This window comes from Miniopterus schreibersii, assembly GCF_964146895.1.
Source record: "Miniopterus schreibersii genome assembly, chromosome: 8".
In the NCBI taxonomy this organism is placed as follows: Eukaryota; Metazoa; Chordata; class Mammalia; order Chiroptera; family Miniopteridae; genus Miniopterus; species Miniopterus schreibersii.
Genome location: NC_138109.1, coordinates 5,649,807 through 5,668,641, shown reverse-complemented (window position 1 = coordinate 5,668,641; position 18,835 = coordinate 5,649,807). Strand labels below are relative to the sequence as shown.

Here is an 18,835-nt window from a genome sequence, read left to right as displayed (position 1 = left end):
TGTGTGTGTAAAATGAGAAAAATAAACTGTGTAAGGGAAACTTCAAAAATGTATTATATAGAGGAAGAAAAAATGCATAGTATATTTATTTTAGGTGACCATTCTGATTCAAAACATTTGTATTTGTTATAGAAGTAATGAGATAAGTAAGCACAGGAAAGAATAGGAATAAAATGTCATTTATTTCTCCTTTTAATCTTCGCAGCCCGAAGATCCATGTTTTGCATCTCAAAGCCGTGTGTACAATGACATTGGAAAGGAAATGCTCTTACATGCCTTTGAGGGATATAATGTCTGTATTTTTGCCTACGGGCAGACTGGTGCTGGGAAGTCTTACACAATGATGGGTAAACAAGAAGAAAGCCAGGCCGGCATCATTCCACAGGTAAGCAGCAAAAACTACGAGCAACCGCTGTTCATCATTACTCTTAGTCTTCAGTTGCTTTAACAATTATTTTTATTTAGCAAACGTTATTCAGGGACTATCATACCAGGCACAGAGCTAAATCGCCTGTCCCTTTGCCTCAGAGGCACTGACAGTCCAGTGGAAGAGATTGACATGTACGCATGTTTACTTTAAAGGTGGGAAAGTTGATGTTTTGTAAGTTTTGCTGTGTATCCAATGTTACGTTATTTTATCTTTTCTATGGTGTGTTTTTATTTTTACTTATTTATTATTATTATTATTTAATCCATACCTGAGAATATTTTTTCCCATTGCTTTTTCAGAGAGAGTGGAAGGGGGAAGGGGAGAGAGAAACCTCAGCGTGAGAGAGACACATTGACTGGTTGCCTCCTGTATGTGCCCCAACTGGGGCAGAGCCTGCACTTAGGTACGTGCCCTTGGCCAGAATCGAACCCCGGACCCTTCAGTCCACAGGCCGATGCTGTAACCACTGAGCCAAACTGTCCAGGGCACGTTATTTTATCTTTTGAACAGTGTTACCAGCTTCTTCAAAAAGAGATAGTATGTAACAGCCTGTGTTCTGGACCCTGGGGACACCTAATGAATGTTGTGGGTCTGACTTTTTCCCCCCAAAGTTCTGTACATAGATCACCTCTTAAGAATGTGATTATTTTTGTTTTCTGATCGCCTTGTTTAGAGATACTTTCCTTTTATTGTATTAGTTTAGTATTATCACGTTAAGTTTGAGATTTCTTTTTTTTTTTAAGAGCAGTTAGTCTTTTGATTTTGTATTGATTGGGAATGGAAAGTTGTGACATTGGTATTAAATACCAGGAATGTGGTATGTTTTTATTAATGATATTTAGAAGTAATTTTAAAGAGGTTTTTTTTTTTTTACTGTAGGCCTAGTGTAACCATCTCTATATTTTGAGAATAAAATACATAAGGGAGCAATGGTTACTTTTTTTATTGGATTATTGGGCTATAATTTTCAATTCAGCTACATAATTGAAATGTTTAACTATTAACAAAGATAGAAAATTTTTAGAAAGAAATTGGACATACTAGCATATATATGTTTTTTTCTGTAAAAAGTATATGTTAGTATTAAGACATACAGGGTGGGGCAAAAGTAGGTTTACAGTGTTAGTTAATAAATCATAAGAATAAACTACATTTCGTGTACTCACAACTGTAAACCTGCTTTTTCCCCATCCTATATATTTGGGAATTGTTCTTCTATATATAGTAACAGCAATAGCTACAGTAATAATTACAGAAAACATTCTGAAGCACTCCCCATGTGCCAAGTACAGGCCAAGTCCTTTACAAATACTAGCTCATCTCATTCTCCTCATATGACTCTAAGAGGTAGGTGCTATTGTTCCTCTCACTTACAGGTAAGAAAACTGAGGCACAGAGGTCTTGTCACTTGCCCAAGTAAGTGGCAGAGCCAGAATCCAAATGCAGGAAAGGTAGTTCTGGAGTCTCTGCTTCTACTGCTGTGTAATACTTCTTGGGCAATAGAAAAACTATAGATTATGCCAAGTTTTACTAAATAGTCATATTTATTTTATCTAATTACCACCATGGATTTAAAAAGATGATTATTACTTAGAAGCTGCCATTTATAATAAAACATTTAAAAATATATATTTTTATTGATTTCAGAGAGAGGGAGAGAGATAGAAACATCAGTCATGAGAGAGATTCACTGATCAGCTGCCTCCTACACACCCCAAACTGGGGATCAAGCCCGAAACCTGAGCATGTGCCCTGACTGGGAATCGAACCTCGACCTCCTGGTTCATGGGTTGACGTCCAACCACTGAGCCACATGGGCCGGGCTATAATAAATTTTAAATTCTATTTAGATTTCTAGATGAATCATGAATAAATAGTTCAGTTTCCAACTGTGTATTGATTGCCATAATACTAAATGTATATCAAATGAAAATTCAGTAGATTTTTATTAAATCTTTTTAAAATATCACTTTTTAAATAAATTCAAGGGATAGGGAAAATTAAATTTTATAATTTTCCTGATCTAGAAAAATTAATGTTTTCTGTTAGAAATGTCACTGTGAAAAAATAAAATTAAAAAAATAAAAATAAAAAAGAAATGTCACTGTGTAGTGGAGTAGCCTCTCATAAAAGGCTTGAGTACTCAAGACAGAGGTAAAGGGAGAAGTTTTATAGAGTCAGATTCTTGAAAATACCTTCATTTACCCCTTCCAAATAGTATGTACTCTCTCTATATATGTATGTGTGTGTTTATGTATGTATGTATAAATTTATAACATACATAGTAACTGACAATATATAATAATAAAATTTATATATCATAAGTAGTGTGTGTGTACAAAATAGTTTCATAGTAGTTTTTACTGTTACAATAATAATACTGATAGTGGAGTCACAGTTACTCTAGTATAGTATGAAGAGTTGAATTCACATAAATGTGTCAATGGCATAACACTCTTAGGAGACATAATTCCTCTTCTCCCCCTAAACGTGACTTTCTTTCTAAGGAAATGTTCTGGAGATGCTGTTGTTGAGATAAGAAGAATGTATTTAAAACTACTCTTTTCACTCAAAGGATTCACCTTTGTTGTTGATGCCATTAATATTTTGAGAGGAAAGGAGATATTGCTAATTTGTTTAGCAGTCCTGGGTAACTTAGTGCCTCTCTGATTTATGCTATTCATGTCACTCTCATTATGTCTTTGTAGTTATGTGAAGAACTGTTTGAGAAAATCAATGACAACTGTAATGAAGAAATGTCCTACTCTGTAGAGGTGAGTACAGCCGCGGGTTAAAACCAGAGGCCATACTCCATTGCCTCAAATGTTGCTTTTAAATGGCTCCAAATTATGACTCTGCTATAGATCGCTTAACCACTACCCCAATTTTATACTTTTGGGCTATTTCTAAGTTTTGGTTAAAATGAATAATGTTGTAATTAAATCTTTATTCTTAAGTCTGGCTCTAATTTCATTTATTTTCTTTGTATGTATGTTGGTTGTAAAAAAAGCATTTGATTTAGAAAGAAGCCCCATCAGAGGTGTAAGCCCCCATTCTGCCCTTGTAAACGTTTAGTATTTTTGTTTTTTAATCTTTGCTAATTTGATAAGGGAAAGCTTCTCACTCTTACTTAAATTTGAATTTTTATTATTAGTGTGGTTGGACATCTTGTGAATGACGCCTGTGTCGGTTTACGTGCTGGGGTCGCAATGTTTTTCCTGTTCATTCGTGTGGACTCTTTCCCTTTAATATTATTAACCATGAGGCTTCAGTTTTGCAAATATATAATCAGATCTCTTCTCTCCCCTTTATCGTTGCTTATAATCTTGGGAAGTTACTCTCCCATCTGCTGTGCCCCCGGCTCTTTTATGGTGGTTGTTATTTTAATCCTCACTTGAGGTTATGTTTTTACTGATTTTTAGAGAAAGGGGAAGAGGGGGGAGGGAGAGAGAGAAGGCAGAGGAGAGGGGCTGCCCTCGCTCCTTTTATTTTAAATCCTCACCCAGGGACATGTTTACTGACTTTTCGGGAGAGGGCGAGGGAGAGAAACACCAGCTGGCTGCCTCCCCAGCCGGGGTCAGGGCCTGAACGCACAGCCTAGGCATGTGCCCTGAACAGAGGTGGAACCCAGGACAGTGCCCCTGCCAGCTGAGCCACACTGGCCAGGCGCGGACCTAGCTGTTTTACTTTATATGTAGTATTGTTTTTGATAAGCATTTCTACTTTTTTGTATGTGCTTTATGAAGCTATTATTTTATACCCTCCCCCATTTTTGGTATTTGTATTTAATTTCATAGTCACTAATATTATTAAAGTGTTCTTACCCCACACATGTACGGGCAACTAATTTTTGATAAAGGAGCCAAAAATATACAGTGGAGAAAGGCAGGTCTTCTTCAATAAATGATGTTGGGAAAACTGGAAAGCCATGTGCAAAAGAATGAAACCAGACTGCTGACACCATAACTGCTCATGTTAACATGAGCCTCTTCTGAGAAATTAAGCTGCTTTTAAAGTAAACTCTAGTTTTTTTGTATTTTTTAAAAAATGAGCCTGGCTGGAGTGGCTCAGCAGTTGAGTGTCAACCTAGGATCCAGGAGATCGCGGTTCGATTTCCAGTCAGGGCACATGCCCGGGTTGCAGGCCCGATCACCAGTGGGAGCCATGTGGGAGGCAGTGACTCTCTCATCATTGATGTTTCTATCTCTCTCTCCCTCTCCCTTCCTCTCTGAAATCAATAAAATATATTTTTTAAAAAATGAATATGTTTGATTATCTATAGGACCTACACAATTCCTAGTTAATCTATTTAGATGCTTTGGGTTTTTTTCTTTATTTATAAAGTGTTGCATAAATTGGTAAGTTTTAAAGAATTTTGCCTTGTGATTGTTATACATCAAAAGGGGAATGTGCTGCTCTAAAAATGTTTTTTGTTAAAATTAATTCTCCTGTCTCATCCTGTAACTATTGTGTTTTGAATCATATGACAGAATTTTTTGAGCTTGTAGGCAATAAAAAAATAAGCCATTTTCTTTCATATTAGTCTGAGTTCATAGGCTTATTTGGAGTGCACATGGATCCCTGGTTGATACTATGGTTCCTTAAATTTATGGGACCTCTGCCTCCTCTCTTGCCTCTCCCTTACTTAGTCTGCTCCAGCCACACTGCACTTTTTTTTGCTGTTTCTGGAACACACCAGGAATGTTCCTACTTTGAGGTCTTTACTTTTCATTCCTCCTGAAATTTTCTTTTTCTGTATATCTTTTGGCTAAATTTTTCACCTCCTCCAGGTCTTTTGTTCAGATCTTACCGTCTCTATGAGGCTTACATTGACCACCTTGTGTAATATTGAAACGTGCCTTCCACCCAGCACTCCTGATCTCCTTTGTCCTGTTCTTCCCCTGGCCCCCATAGTATTACCACATTCTGTCCTATTTTATATACATTTTATGTTTGTTGTTTATTTTTAGTCTCTCTTCCTAGAACCATAAGCTCATTAGGGCAGGGATCTTTGTCTGCTTTATTAACTGATGTATGTCAGCTGCCTAGAAAGTGCCTGAAAATGCCTGGTGCTTAATGAATTGTATTTGCCAAGTGGGGTTTGTTCATTCAGAAGTAAAAGATATAGTGATGGATTTACACATTAGAGAATAAGTAACGAGGCATATCGGCCTTTATCAGGTTATTTTGGGTCCTCTTAGTCTCATATCTGTGTGAAAAGGGACAAGTTTTCCAAGAAGATGTAATATCTTCCCAGGATTCAAGATTGTATGTACAAGTGTAAGTACATGAGAATGACTGAAGTGCCATCTCACTTTCTAAGACGATGTCCTTTTAGAAAGAGCATCTGTTGTTTTGTTGTTTTACTCTCATAATAGATCAAAATTACTTTATCTTTCAGCATTCTCAGTTATTTAATAACTGATTTTGAAATGCAGTATAAAAATACATTCAGATCTGAAACTGAGAAAAATAGAAATAGAGAAAAGGTTCCATTGAGATATGTTTGAAATTTCTCTGAAAATGTGTCTATAGAAATTTCAAGTTGAAAAATGAAGACGTTATATTGCATGCTTGAATAGCTCCATGATACAGACCAAGTGTGTGATTCCTAGGGAAGCATCATAATTAGGCTTACTGTGGTTAATTTACCCCAGTTCAGAACCTAGTTGCTTAGAAATCTGATCTTATAGATACATCAGAATCAGAACCATCATTCTTCAAAGTCAGACTCGAGCGAAGCTCATTTGATTGATGTTACTTTCCTATGAGGAATAACTATTACCTAGACCAGACACTCGTGAGCAAGACATATATTATCTTCCTATGGGCAGACCTCTGTTGGAATGCTGTTGGTTTTTTGGTGAACAGGAAATTAGAGGGAAAGGAGTTGATTAGACAAATGCTTAATTGCTTCAGGTGAAGAAATGCTGGTCTAACATGTTTACCTCCATGTCAGGAATGGTCCTGCTAACAGGACAAGAATTCCTGAAGTACATTGTATGAGGCTTCTTCCCATATGAGACTTGGATAGGTCCTGCCACAGGCTGTCCAGCCCTTACCCCTGCTGGTGGAAACATTGTTCTGTCTGTAATCAGTCACATTGTGGCCAGTCTTAAAGTATTCGAATCACCGATCTCTTTCATCTTCATTGCTCTGGAATATTGATATTGTTCCTTGGTTTTAATACTTATAGAAATCTTGTTTCCAAGCCTTTGGAGTAAGCTCACTGTAATCCCCAATTATTGAGAACAGCATACATTTAAAAATAATATTGACAACTGTTAAGTTGCTACTAAAAATGGTATTTTTTCTGCCTAAGACAGGAAGCAGCCACTGTGCACTAAGATAGCCCTTTTTACCTCCTTTCCCTTCCTGAGAAAGTCAGAAGGCTGGTTCTAACCTACTCAGTGATATCTATGCATACTGTTAATAGAGTAAAAGGGACTGGAATTACGGCATTTCACTTAGTAGAGGTTGCTGATCTCTAATTATAGAGCTTTTAATAAAAGTTAAAAAAAATATTTTTAATGTAGAGGATCATTTTTCTAAGCCCTCATTCACTAATAATTTATTTCTAGGTGAGCTACATGGAAATCTACTGTGAAAGAGTACGAGATTTACTGAATCCAAAAAACAAGGGTAATTTGCGTGTACGTGAACACCCGCTTCTTGGTCCGTACGTGGAGGATCTATCAAAGCTGGCAGTCACTTCCTACACAGACATTGCTGACCTCATGGATGCTGGGAACAAAGCCAGGTATGGTAGGAAATAGGCTAATGGCTGAGGTCTTTGGCACATTTTGAGCCCCTTTGTAGTTATTGTGGAGTCCTCTGATGCTTTGGTTGTGCTGGAGAAGTGAAGGCTTCAGCATATCCAGTGTCTATCTTCCTATCAAAACAATACACTGCTGAGACACAGTAGAACTTTAAGTTATACTATTAGATTTTGGACAAGTCATGCCAAAATGTTGCTTATCACAAGCCTGTGATAGTAATTGATTCTGGAATAAATGAGCGCCTAATAAAGAATAAAAATTAAATGCCTTGGTGGTTTCTGAAGGGACAGCTGGAGTATGAAAAGTGATTCTGAGGGAGTACCTCTGGAATTGGAGGGTAACTTGATAGACTCATAAGTAAAGTGTATTGAGAGCATTTTATGTGACAGTCTTGCAACCTGTGACTTAAAGTTGTTGCTTATGATTGTTATGCCTGTAATGTGGAGCCTGCTGTCCCTTTTTACCTTCATCTAAGAATTCCTTTGTCACGTGGTCACCTTGATGTTTATTTAGGACAGTGGCAGCTACCAACATGAATGAAACAAGTAGCCGTTCCCACGCTGTGTTTACAATTGTTTTCACCCAGAAGAAACATGATACCGAGACCAACCTTTCCACTGAGAAGGTAGGAGAACTTCAGTCTCTGGGCTTGAGTTGTGTAGAGTGAGGATTTTCAGAAGCCCCTCTTGCAACCCTCTGCATTTTGTGGAAGGGATTTTTACTTAATGGAGGGTATTTTATACCTTCTGCTTATCGTTTTTATTCCTCTCTAAACCAGTTTTGAGCGTGGGTTCCTAAGTTTCAAATTGCGAAACAGAAAATAGGATTAAGAAAAAACAATCCAAGACTTTGGCTATGGAAAACTTCTCTGTGCAAGAGAGTTAATTAAGTAGTTCTGTGGGAAGAAAACCCTTTTCTTCTCCTCAACTGGACCCTCTTAATTATCTTAATAGCTTCTTTGGTGTGTGTATTTTATTTTTTGAGCTTTGATGATGTTGCTGTGGGATTAAATGTTTAAGCAAACCATGAAGCAGACAAGATGTATTTTATTCTTGGAAAGTAAATAACTGCACAGCAGTTCTGATGTTCTTCAGATACCTTTGCTTGTTAATTTCTCATTTTCTACAGTGGTTAAATACGTAGACTTTGGAATTAAACTGCTTGCTTTAGATTCTGGCTTTGTCACTTTTCAGCAGGTTACTTAACCTCTTTGTGCCTCAGTTTCCCCAGCCTCATAGGATTGCTGAGAGGATTAAGTAGTATTATAGGTTAAGTGCATGTAATAGTGCTTGGCACAGAGTAACCACTTAATAAATGTTAATTTTATTGTTAATAATTTATGTTGAATTCTACTCTTCCTATATTCCTAAGTAGCATACAGCTGGATTTTAAATCTGAGGTTAGATTTACTATACTAGCAGTTATAAAAGATCCTTTGCTTATAAACTTAGTTGTTTATGGTACAAATATCACTAGAAACTAGAATTACCTTTTACTTGGTGACTTATTTGTTTTCAGCTGAAAATTATTTTTAAAAATATACTCTTTCTTAGCAGGGTTTATAATATTAATGCTGTGTCCTAGTCAGTATTCATCCGAATGGCACCAAGAAGCACCTGTGTGAAAACTTTTTCTTTTCTTTTACTATGTCAAACCTACAAAAATAGTAATGTTAATCCTATAACCATAGCTCCTGGGATAATCCATTTTAGATATTTTGGTCTAAACTTTCTTGAAGTGTTAAAGTATAAATTTGGATCACATATGTGTACACCTGTGAAAGCAATACTGCAGCCAGATAACGAGCATTTCTAGTACCCCAAAAAGCTGCTTCATGCCCCTTTGTAATCTAACTATATCCCTCCCTCCACCCCCGTCCTCAGGTAATCCCTGATCTGCTTTCTGTCACTATAGATTAATGTACATTTTTTTAGGATTTTATGTAAATGGAATCATACAGTATACTATTTTTTGTTTGTCTTCTCTCCTTAGCATAATGACTTAGAGATTCATCTATGTTGTTGTGTGTATCAGTATTTCACTCATTTTCATGGTGATTAATATTCCATTGTATTGATGATATATCACAGTTTGTTCATTAATTCAGCTGTTGATGGGCATTTAAATTGTGTCCAGTTTTTGATCTTACAAATTAAGGTGCTGTGAACATTTGTGTGCAAGTCTTTGTGTGGATATTTGTTTTTTCTCTTAGCGAATACCTAGGAGTAGGGCAGTTGAATCTTACGGTAGATATATGTTGAGCTTCTTCAAAATCTGCCAAACTGTTTACCAATTTTTGTTATAAACGTTATAATGAAAAAATATCATTTTATATTCCCACCATCAGTGTTTGAAAGTTCCAGTTCCTGGAAGCTTCATTTTTAAAATTTTTATTGGTTTATTTATTTTAATTCTCACCCAGGATATGTTTGGGATTTTTTTTTTTAATTGATTTTAGAGAGAGAGGAAGGGAGAAAGAGAGAGAAACATTGATGTGAGAGAGTAACATCGATGTGAGAGAGACACACTGATCGATTGCTTCCTGCACACACCCCAACCGGGGATTGAACCCACAACCTAGGTATATGCCCTGACTGGCAATTGAACCCGCCACCTTTCGGTTCACAGAACATTCCACCTGGCCAGGACTGGACGCTTCATTTTTAATATGCCATTTAAGGAGTTAAAGAGTTTTATATATTTTTTCTTTTTTTAATTTTATTGAGATACAGCATAATCGACATACATTTTTTTTCAGGTGTACAACATAATGAATAGATATTTGTATATATTATGAAATGATCACAATAAGTCTAACATCCTTCACTATATATAGCTACAGAATTTTTTTTCTTGTGATGAGAACTTTTAAGATTTACTCTTAGCAACTTTAAAACATGCAATACAGTATTATTAACTGTAGTCATCATACTATTACATTATATCCCATGACTTACTTATTTCACAGTTGGAAGTTTGTATCTTTTGACGCCCTTACCCTATTTTACCTACTCTCCCCTCAACCCCCAACTCCTTGCCTCTGGCAGTTACCTGTCTGTTGTTTATATCTATGAGCCCCCCCCCCCAAATTCCAAATATAAGTGAGATCATGCGGTATTTCTCTTTCTCTGTCTGACTTAGTTAACTTAACATAATGCCCTCATGGTTCATCCATGTTGTTGAAGATGGCAAGATTTAATTCTTTTCTATGACTGGGTAACATACCGTTTTATAGTGGCTGCAGAGTTTTACATATTTTTATATCATACCATTGTAAAATATGTTTATCATAAAATTATTTCTCTTGAACCAAGATAATTGCAATTAGCTTTGTACGTGCATGCTCTTTAAACTGACAAAAAAGGTATGTTAACTTTGTCTTATGTAGTATATAAGGGTCCTAATCAATATTTTTAGTCTTCTCCGTGCCTTAGTCTTTTAATTTCCTGCCTCTAAATGTTTTCTACTTCTACCTTGCTTATTTTTTAATTGCCCCAATGTTATTGTTCTTTACCAGGTCAGTAAAATCAGCTTGGTGGATCTAGCAGGAAGTGAACGAGCTGATTCAACTGGTGCCAAAGGGACTCGATTAAAGGTATTTATTTTGCCTAACAAATGCCTGGTCAATAATTGTTCTGTAAGCCAGTAGGCCATATCTGGCCCGTCGCCTGTTTTTATAAATAAAATTTTATTGGGACACAGCCTCATCTATTTTTATGCATTATCTGTGGTTGCTTTCATGCTACAGTGGTAGGGTTGAGAAGTTTCGACAGAGACCATAATGGCCTACAAAACCTTTACAGAAAAATTTTACTGACTTCTGACCTATAACTTCAAAGAAAGGATAAGTTATACAACATAGTAATTTAGGAGAACTTCATAGTCCAGGTGAGAGTTGAATTGTATCTTGAGGAACAAGCAGAATTTGGCTAGATGAAAGTACGGGACAGTACTGGGAAGAGGGCACACAAGATCCAGATGTGGGCGGCCTGCGTGCCTCAGCGGTTGAGCGTCGACCTAGGATCCAGGCGATGGAGGTTGATTCCCGGTCAGGGCACATGCCCAGGTTGCGGGCTCCATCCCCAGTGGGAGGCGTGCAGGAGGCGGCCTACCAATGACTCTCTCGTCACTGATGTTTCTATTTCTCTCTCCCTCTCCCTTCCTCTCTCTAAAATCAATAAAGATACTAAAAAAATTTAAAAAGATCCAGATGTGAGAATAAGCATGGATTCCTCTAGAGATATCCTAAACAAGAGCAGAAATTTTATGTTGGTGAATTCTGGGAAGAAGGCTGCATTTGTAAATTTTTGGTGCATAAAATTCTCAAAGATACTTTAGAACCGTGCATTAGACATGTGGTCCTGGCATGTTATCAAGTGGAGAGGAGGGAAGATTGAGAGTTAAAGGAGGTTTTTAGAATTCATGGTCATAAACTAATAATACAAGTATGTGGCTAATTGTATTTTATCTATTATATACGATGTGGTAATAGTAGAAATTCTTAATTCTTTCATGTTTGGAATTGATTTCAGGAAGGAGCAAATATTAATAAGTCTCTTACAACTCTGGGCAAAGTCATTTCAGCCTTGGCAGAGGTGGTAAGTGTTACACTTCATTGTAAGGAAAATTTTGTCTGTTCAGCAAATGTACTTGACAGATATTTTATTATTTATGACAGCTGTCCTTTTTTTGGCCCTCTTATGTAATCTTACCTTTCTTCTTCTAGAGCTTTTCGATGAGATATGAGATATAATACACTTTGTATTAAAAGTAAAAGAGATTAAAAAGAATGAAAGTAAACATAGATCTGTATAAGCTAGAGTAAGGACTAGGTCTTTACAAAGACCTAAGGTTTGACTATTTTTTTGAGCCTTATTTCATATTCATAAAAAAACTACAAGTATTTTTGTATGTTCTTTTTCTATACAATCTTTGCTAAGTAGGATGTAGTACTTTTTGGAGTATTTTGAACAGTTTGCCTTAGTAAATGCTGTTGCTTTAGGGTCCAGTAATGTATTTTTAAGAGTTTATTATTTCTTACCCCTTAATAGTGGAACACTAAAGCTGAAACAATTTTTATATAAAGGGCTTCATTATTTACGTTAGAAGCTAAGAAAATGTTAGTCATGTGTGTTCTGATTTAGTTTAGTACTTTATTTGAATCCTTAAAAAGAATTAAATGCTTTTTTGCTTACCCCTGAGAGATCATATTCAATTTATGACTTAAAATTTTCTGCATGGAGGCTTACCCTGGTTTTCCTTCTCTCAAATGCTTCCATCTGTAGGATAACTGCACCAGCAAGGTACGGTGGGGGTCGATAGACGTGAACTAGCTGTAGAGTCAGTTGTGATGATTTTAGATCCTCAGCAGAGTGTATGGCACATAAGTAGGAACAGGACCATTAAAAGAATTCTTACTTGTTTTCTGGCTCTGGAATTTAGAATTGCTCTTTAGAGTGTCCATGAATCATGAGACTTCACAGCAAAATTTATTTAGGGCAATGATGTGCTTTGGAGAAGGAATTCAGAATAAAGGAAAAAGAAATTTTAGGAAACTTCTGCATTGTGTTATCTTACAATATTTCTTGTAGTGCTCTATAGGACTCTATCTTGAGGAAGTCTATAAACCTCTCAAAAGGACAATAAAAGAAATTTCTTAAGGGTACCATTCTAAAACATAGCTGGCTTCTTGAAATTATTAGTATAGTTTTCTTAAACCTCTTTGTATTATTTTTACTTGTTTCCTACCATGAAAAGTCATGGGTTGTTTAAATGATTTAGAAAAATTTTTTCTCACCCTGCCAGCGTGGGTCAGTTGGTTGACTGTCCCACGCAGCAGGAGGTCGCCGGTTCGATTTCCTGTTGGGGCACATGACCAGGTTGTGTAGCTCATTATACTGTTGTGTATGTTACAGATTTTTCAAGATAAAACATTAAAAGAAACAGTTACTTTATTATATGAGCTTTGGGTATTGTGAAGAATTGAAGCTGTGAGTGTTAAATTTCTACAGTGAGGATTCTGTAATTTAATTTCCTTGGGAATTTTAGACTGGTTTGCCTTTCGTGTGAATTTTTTCTCCTTAACAACACTGAGACCATTTCTTTCTGTTTAATAGAGTAAGAAGAAGAAGAAAACTGATTTTATTCCCTACAGGGATTCTGTACTTACTTGGCTCCTTCGAGAAAATCTAGGTATGTCGACTACTGGTGTGTAATTACCTTTTTGATTTAAGCTGGCTGAATTTGCACAACTTTATTTAAATCAGGGTTTTCTCCCTTATGTTGTTGACTTCAGGACACAAACTGTGGAGTAGTTGTCTTCCTCACCACATACCTTCCAACTATTGCTACTTCTGCCTCTGAAAACTCCATGTTCCTTTCAGGCGCATCATGTAATCAGATGTCACCAACCCTTATTCATTTTTATGATGTTTTAGGACCTTTATTCACTGTATCTTTAGCCCCTTTCCCTTCTTGACGAGAAGGAGGGAGTGATCAGCTGCTTCAAACATTGGTGATAGAAAGAAGAGGCTGAGCCGTAGCCGGTGTGGTCGTGGGTTCAGTTCCCAGTTAAGGGCATGTACCTGGGTTGCAGGTTCAGTCCCCTTCCCCAGTGGGGCTCATGCGGGAGGCAACCGATTGATGTTTCTCTCTCACATCAATGTCTGTCTGTCTGTCTCTCTTTCTTCCTTCCACTCTAAAAAAAAAAAATCCAAGAGGAAAAGAAATCCTCACATGAGGATTAACCAAAAAGAAACAAAAAAAAGAAGAGGCTAAGAATAGCCTATTGGGCCACCCACGTCACCAGTGCCTCTCACATTGCTAAGAGCAGTTTTGGTGAAGTGGCTGAGGTCTTGATTGGTGTGGGAAGAGGAAACTGGACACAGTAGATCCAGACACCAAGATTTGGTTCACTGCCTGACATAGGGACATTCAAGAGATTTGTTGACTTTTTGTTTTTTAAATTCTCACCCGAGGTTATTTTTTCCATTGCTTTTCAGAGAGACTGGAAGGGGGAGAGAGAGAGGAAGAGGAAGAAGGCGGGAGAGAGAAGGAGAGGGAGGGGGAGAGAGAGAGAGAGAGAAGCATCAATGTGAGAGAGACACATCGATTGGTTGCCTCCCGCACTTGCCCTGACCAGGGCTGGGAATCAAGCCTGCAACTGAGACACATACCCCCGGCTGGAATTGAACCCGGGACCCTTCAGTCCTCAGGCCAACACTCTAACCACTGAGGCAGACTGGCTAGGACTGTTGACTTTTGATTAAATCTGAGCATCTGAGGTTGTGCTCTCTGATCTGACACATTCAATAAAATTTTTCTAAAATGAGTGTGATTTGAAATAAATCATGATTGATCTTTTTAGGTGGCAATTCTCGGACTGCAATGGTTGCTGCTCTGAGCCCAGCAGATATCAACTATGATGAAACTTTGAGCACTCTGAGGTACTCCAGTTTGATTCCAATAGCTAAGTAGAGCACAATGCTACATTAAGTCATTTTGTTAGGCCATGCATTTTCTTACGCTGTGGGGTAGTCATTTATGTAAGTAATGATTCGGCCTTCTCATAACAGGGAAAATGTGGAGGGGAAGAAAGAGATTTTTATTATAACAGAATTGACCTGTTTATGGTTTTCAGTTTCAATGGGAAAGGCAGAAACTTTTTCATAGGAAAAATATTAAAATTGTTCAAGTGAGATATTTGGATAACTTTTAGATAATAGTGAAAGTTTTTTTTATAATACTCATATTTATAAAAAGTGTCCCTTTTGGTGGTTGTCATTATAGAAACGCTCAAGTCGTTAAAAATAATGTAGCATTAAAAACAATTTGTGACAGAACGTTTAATAGAATATTTCTATATATGAATAGATTTCATTATTTTAATCTCAAACTTCCTTAACTCTTCTCTCATTAAAGACACTTTTGATATAATGAAAGGAACACTATATAGTCTGACAAATCATTTTTCAGCCCTTTCTCTGGTATTTATATCCTTTGTGATCTTGAGTAAATCACTTAAATTCATCTGAGCTTTTTTCTTCGTCTTTATAAGGTACTGTAAAACTTTATACAGATGTATTATTATTAAGGCCCATAAATGTGTAAATACTCAAGCTGTTTGCTTTAGAAATAATGGTATGTTACTTATGAGAAATAGAACATCTGAGGAATGGCAAAAATGAATCTTTTTGGATTTAGATATGCAGATCGTGCAAAACAAATTAAATGCAATGCTGTTATCAATGAGGACCCCAATGCCAAGCTTGTCCGTGAATTGAAGGAGGAGGTGACTCGACTGAAGGACCTTCTTCGTGCTCAGGGACTGGGAGATATCATTGATAGTAAGTGAATTAAGGATCCATACAAAATCTAATCCTTTCCTTTTCAGGGTTCTTATATTTAAATTTAGATTTAAGGAACTTGATGAAGCTAGATGGTAGTGAAAGGGTTTTTTGTTTTTTTCTTCCTAAAAGAAAAACAATGAAAATTATCTCAGAATTTTTTATATACATGGTATGCACCGGGATATCCATTTGAACTCATGTAATTAATTTTTCATGAATATGTCACTACTTGTATTTTTATTAGTTTTCTATTTTAGATCAGCAGTGAAATTTATTTGGAATGTTAAGCTTATTCTGAGAAACCAATCACTTCATAAAAATGTTATTTGGAATTTGTGTTATGGGCTTCTCTGGATTAATGTAGTAGCAGTGATATATGTGTGAATGCTTCCTACGCTGCTCCTTATGAACATATGAAGGGGGGAATATCCAGTTCATCTTAAGTTCAAGAATTAGACTTCCAGATAATATTTCTTACAATGTTGTCTTAAAATGAACCTAATTTTAATCTAACTCATTTGTTTTAAAATGAATCTACTTATGTCTGATGAGGCATAATGTCTAATTAGAAGTTTTCTTAAGTGAGTTAACTAGATTATTCAAGTAGAATAGTATTTGACTTTACTTAATACAGCATATTTATGTTTTTTTGAGTGTAAAATTAATTTATATTTTTTGGAATTCTAATAAGATTCTCCAGGCCTCTTCTGGTTTTCTAGTTTAGTTTGTCTTACTGATTAGCACTTGATTTTAGATGAATCAGTTTATAAAATGATAATATATTCTGTGTTAATATTTACATCTCTCCAAATGCCAAAATACTGCTCTGTTCCCCCTCTGTGTCATGGCTGAACCTGAACTTTGACCCTTCTTGTATTTTCCCTCCTGCTTACCTTCAGTTGATCCATTGATCGATGATTACTCTGGAAGTGGAGGCAAATGTGTGTATTTCATATATCGGTCATTTCCAGTACTCTGATTTGCTAATCTGTCTCTGCTGGATTAGCTTTAAAATGAGCTTTGCATGCCAGCAGTTCTAACTGTGAAATCCCAGACAGAGCATACTGTATGTAGATTCAGAAATGATCCTATTTTTGCCCTTCTACAGTCAGCAAAGCAATCTTTGCTGAATCTCAGTTTGTGTCTTGAATAAAGTCAAGAGGCTTAAGAATCTTGTGTTGCTTCTACCCTTCAGTTTTTCTACTTACGTGATTAAACTGAATCCAAAGTCATAGATGATGTGATGATAGCAGCTCAGGTTTATCAAGTGTTTATAATGTCAGGCCCTGTTGTATTATGTAGGATATATTATCTAATTTAATCCTTTCAGTAACTCAAGAAGTTCCATTATACCAACTTACCAATGAGAACACTGCTACCTGGAGTGGTTAGTTGGGTACTGAAATCCCATGGTTTCTGTGTGGTCAGGTTGGGTAGTATAACTCAGAGCCCTAGCTTTAAATCAGCATTACACCTTGTTTGCTCTTGAGATCTTTCAAATTGGATTATTTAATAGAAAAATCCTTTTTACTTAGCTGTATAATTCTGACCCTGAGTGTATGTATAATTAATTAAAGATAGTCACTTCCAGTTGGGGAGACTGTGCTTGAGCAGCTCTGTGAATGTTGGATTAGCCCTCACCTGTTCTTATGCTAAGTTGGCTTCCTCAGTATCTTGGGCCTCAGCTTACTTGATAGTTAGGTAAACTTATTTTTCCTTTTTCATGAATTACAAATTATAAAAACTTATATGAATAGAATTTGTGCTTGAAACGAGGACCTTTTAAAAGAATCACACATTACTCTTTCCACATATATCAAGTAGGTGAGGAAATAATTTCTTACCCTTTTAAGATAATTTATTGAGGAATTGTTATCTTAGAAGAAATGAAGAATATTGATGTGGGGGGGTTCAGTTTTAGGTTTTTATTGATTTGTTGGCTTGACAGAGAGTGAGGAAATACATAGGAGAATCCAAATGTAGCCCTGGCTGCTGTGATGAAGTTAGGCCTTGAGGACACCAAAACATTCTAACTCAGAGTGACTCTTGGACTGGAATGGCTCTGTCTGAGATTTCCAAAGCTGACCGACACTAGTGTGGGAGACACCATCTTGTTCTTGCTTTGTGCTCCCAGAGGTGCTGCTGCCAGCTTGTTGCCTCGCTCTTTCCTGAGCAGCTGTGGCATCTCCCTGAAAGCTGTGCATGACTTAACATTTAATTCTGTATCGTGCAGGAAAGCAGCCCTGACCACTTCTGAATTTGCATTTCGATCTACTACTCTTAATTCCTTTTAGGGCCTGCATGTATCAGTTGGACCGTCTAACTCCATCCTGCCTATTTCCCACCTTGCTGCCATCACCTGATGGCTAATTTTTTTGCTCCAGTTCCTATCCTGCTTTTAAAACTTGCTTGTTTTCCTATGTTCTGTATTTGCAGATGGTGGTTTTCAAACTGTCTTGAAGCAATCACTAGTTTTAAGGGGCTTCAAGAATGGGCTTTGGTTAACTAGAGATCAATAGGCCAGAGAGAACTTAACAGTATTTTTTTCTGATCGGTATTGACTTGTATTCTTTAAGGAAAACTTAGTTTTGATGTGAATCTTAAGGAGTGTAGATTTTCTCAAGTTAAAAAATGAGCTAATTTAAAAATAGGAATGCACCAGTACCTATGGTTTTTCTCAGGTGTCTATTTGAGAAGGATGATTACAGAAGAAAAGTACAAACAGTGGATTATAGAATTTTGTTGTTTGTGGCTTGTTTGCCCAAACTAAGTTTAGAAGCAAAATCTACAGCTCTATTGAAGACCTTAGTAAATGAAAGTATGTTCCTAAAACTTGCGTTTTGCAATGCACTGGGAACTTGGCTCACCAGTGACTCACGGTCGTACGGGTAGGAAAAGCGAAAGCCTTCCTTAGCAAATCCTCAGCCTTGGTTTTTGTGCGCTCTGACAGATGGCTGTAAACCACACCACGTTCACTTATCTGCTAATTGTTCTTCCCTGTTGAGGCAGTCAGTCAGCCAGCCCTAAGTTCCTAACAGGGATTTACACAAAATTCCTGTCATTTCTACTATTACCTCTCCTTTTTAAAAAGGTGTATTTAAAAAATTCTTTTTAACATTTTGAAATGTTGCTAAACAAAGGACACTGCTAAGTGCTCAGATTTTTGTTTTAACTGAAACATTTTGGGGGGAATTTTTGCTGACTGCTATAAAACCCTGGGCCCGATTGATATGTATTGTTATTGATAAATAAGTGGTCGTCGCTTTTCCCTTACTGTG

The 18,835-nt window shown here is 36.7% G+C and overlaps 1 protein-coding gene across 8 annotated transcripts in view; it reads left to right on the top strand.

The window, feature by feature from the left end:
• KIF1B (kinesin family member 1B) overlaps window positions 1-18,835 on the top strand; it is a 125,256-nt gene that overhangs the window by 31,486 nt on the left and 74,935 nt on the right. For 4 of the 8 annotated variants that reach the window (XM_081146117.1, XM_081146116.1, XM_081146114.1 and 1 more), the window contains exons 4-13: window positions 206-385; window positions 3,139-3,204; window positions 7,012-7,190; window positions 7,723-7,834; window positions 10,727-10,804; window positions 11,742-11,807; window positions 13,326-13,401; window positions 14,576-14,654; window positions 15,412-15,554; window positions 16,457-16,498. In XM_081146117.1, coding sequence (XP_081002243.1) covers window positions 206-385; window positions 3,139-3,204; window positions 7,012-7,190; window positions 7,723-7,834; window positions 10,727-10,804; window positions 11,742-11,807; window positions 13,326-13,401; window positions 14,576-14,654; window positions 15,412-15,554; window positions 16,457-16,498 — 1,021 coding nt within the window. The remainder of the gene's footprint in view (window positions 1-205; window positions 386-3,138; window positions 3,205-7,011; window positions 7,191-7,722; window positions 7,835-10,726; window positions 10,805-11,741; window positions 11,808-13,325; window positions 13,402-14,575; window positions 14,655-15,411; window positions 15,555-16,456; window positions 16,499-18,835) is intronic. The other 4 variants (XM_081146119.1, XM_081146118.1, XM_081146115.1 and 1 more) reach the window with 1 other exon arrangement.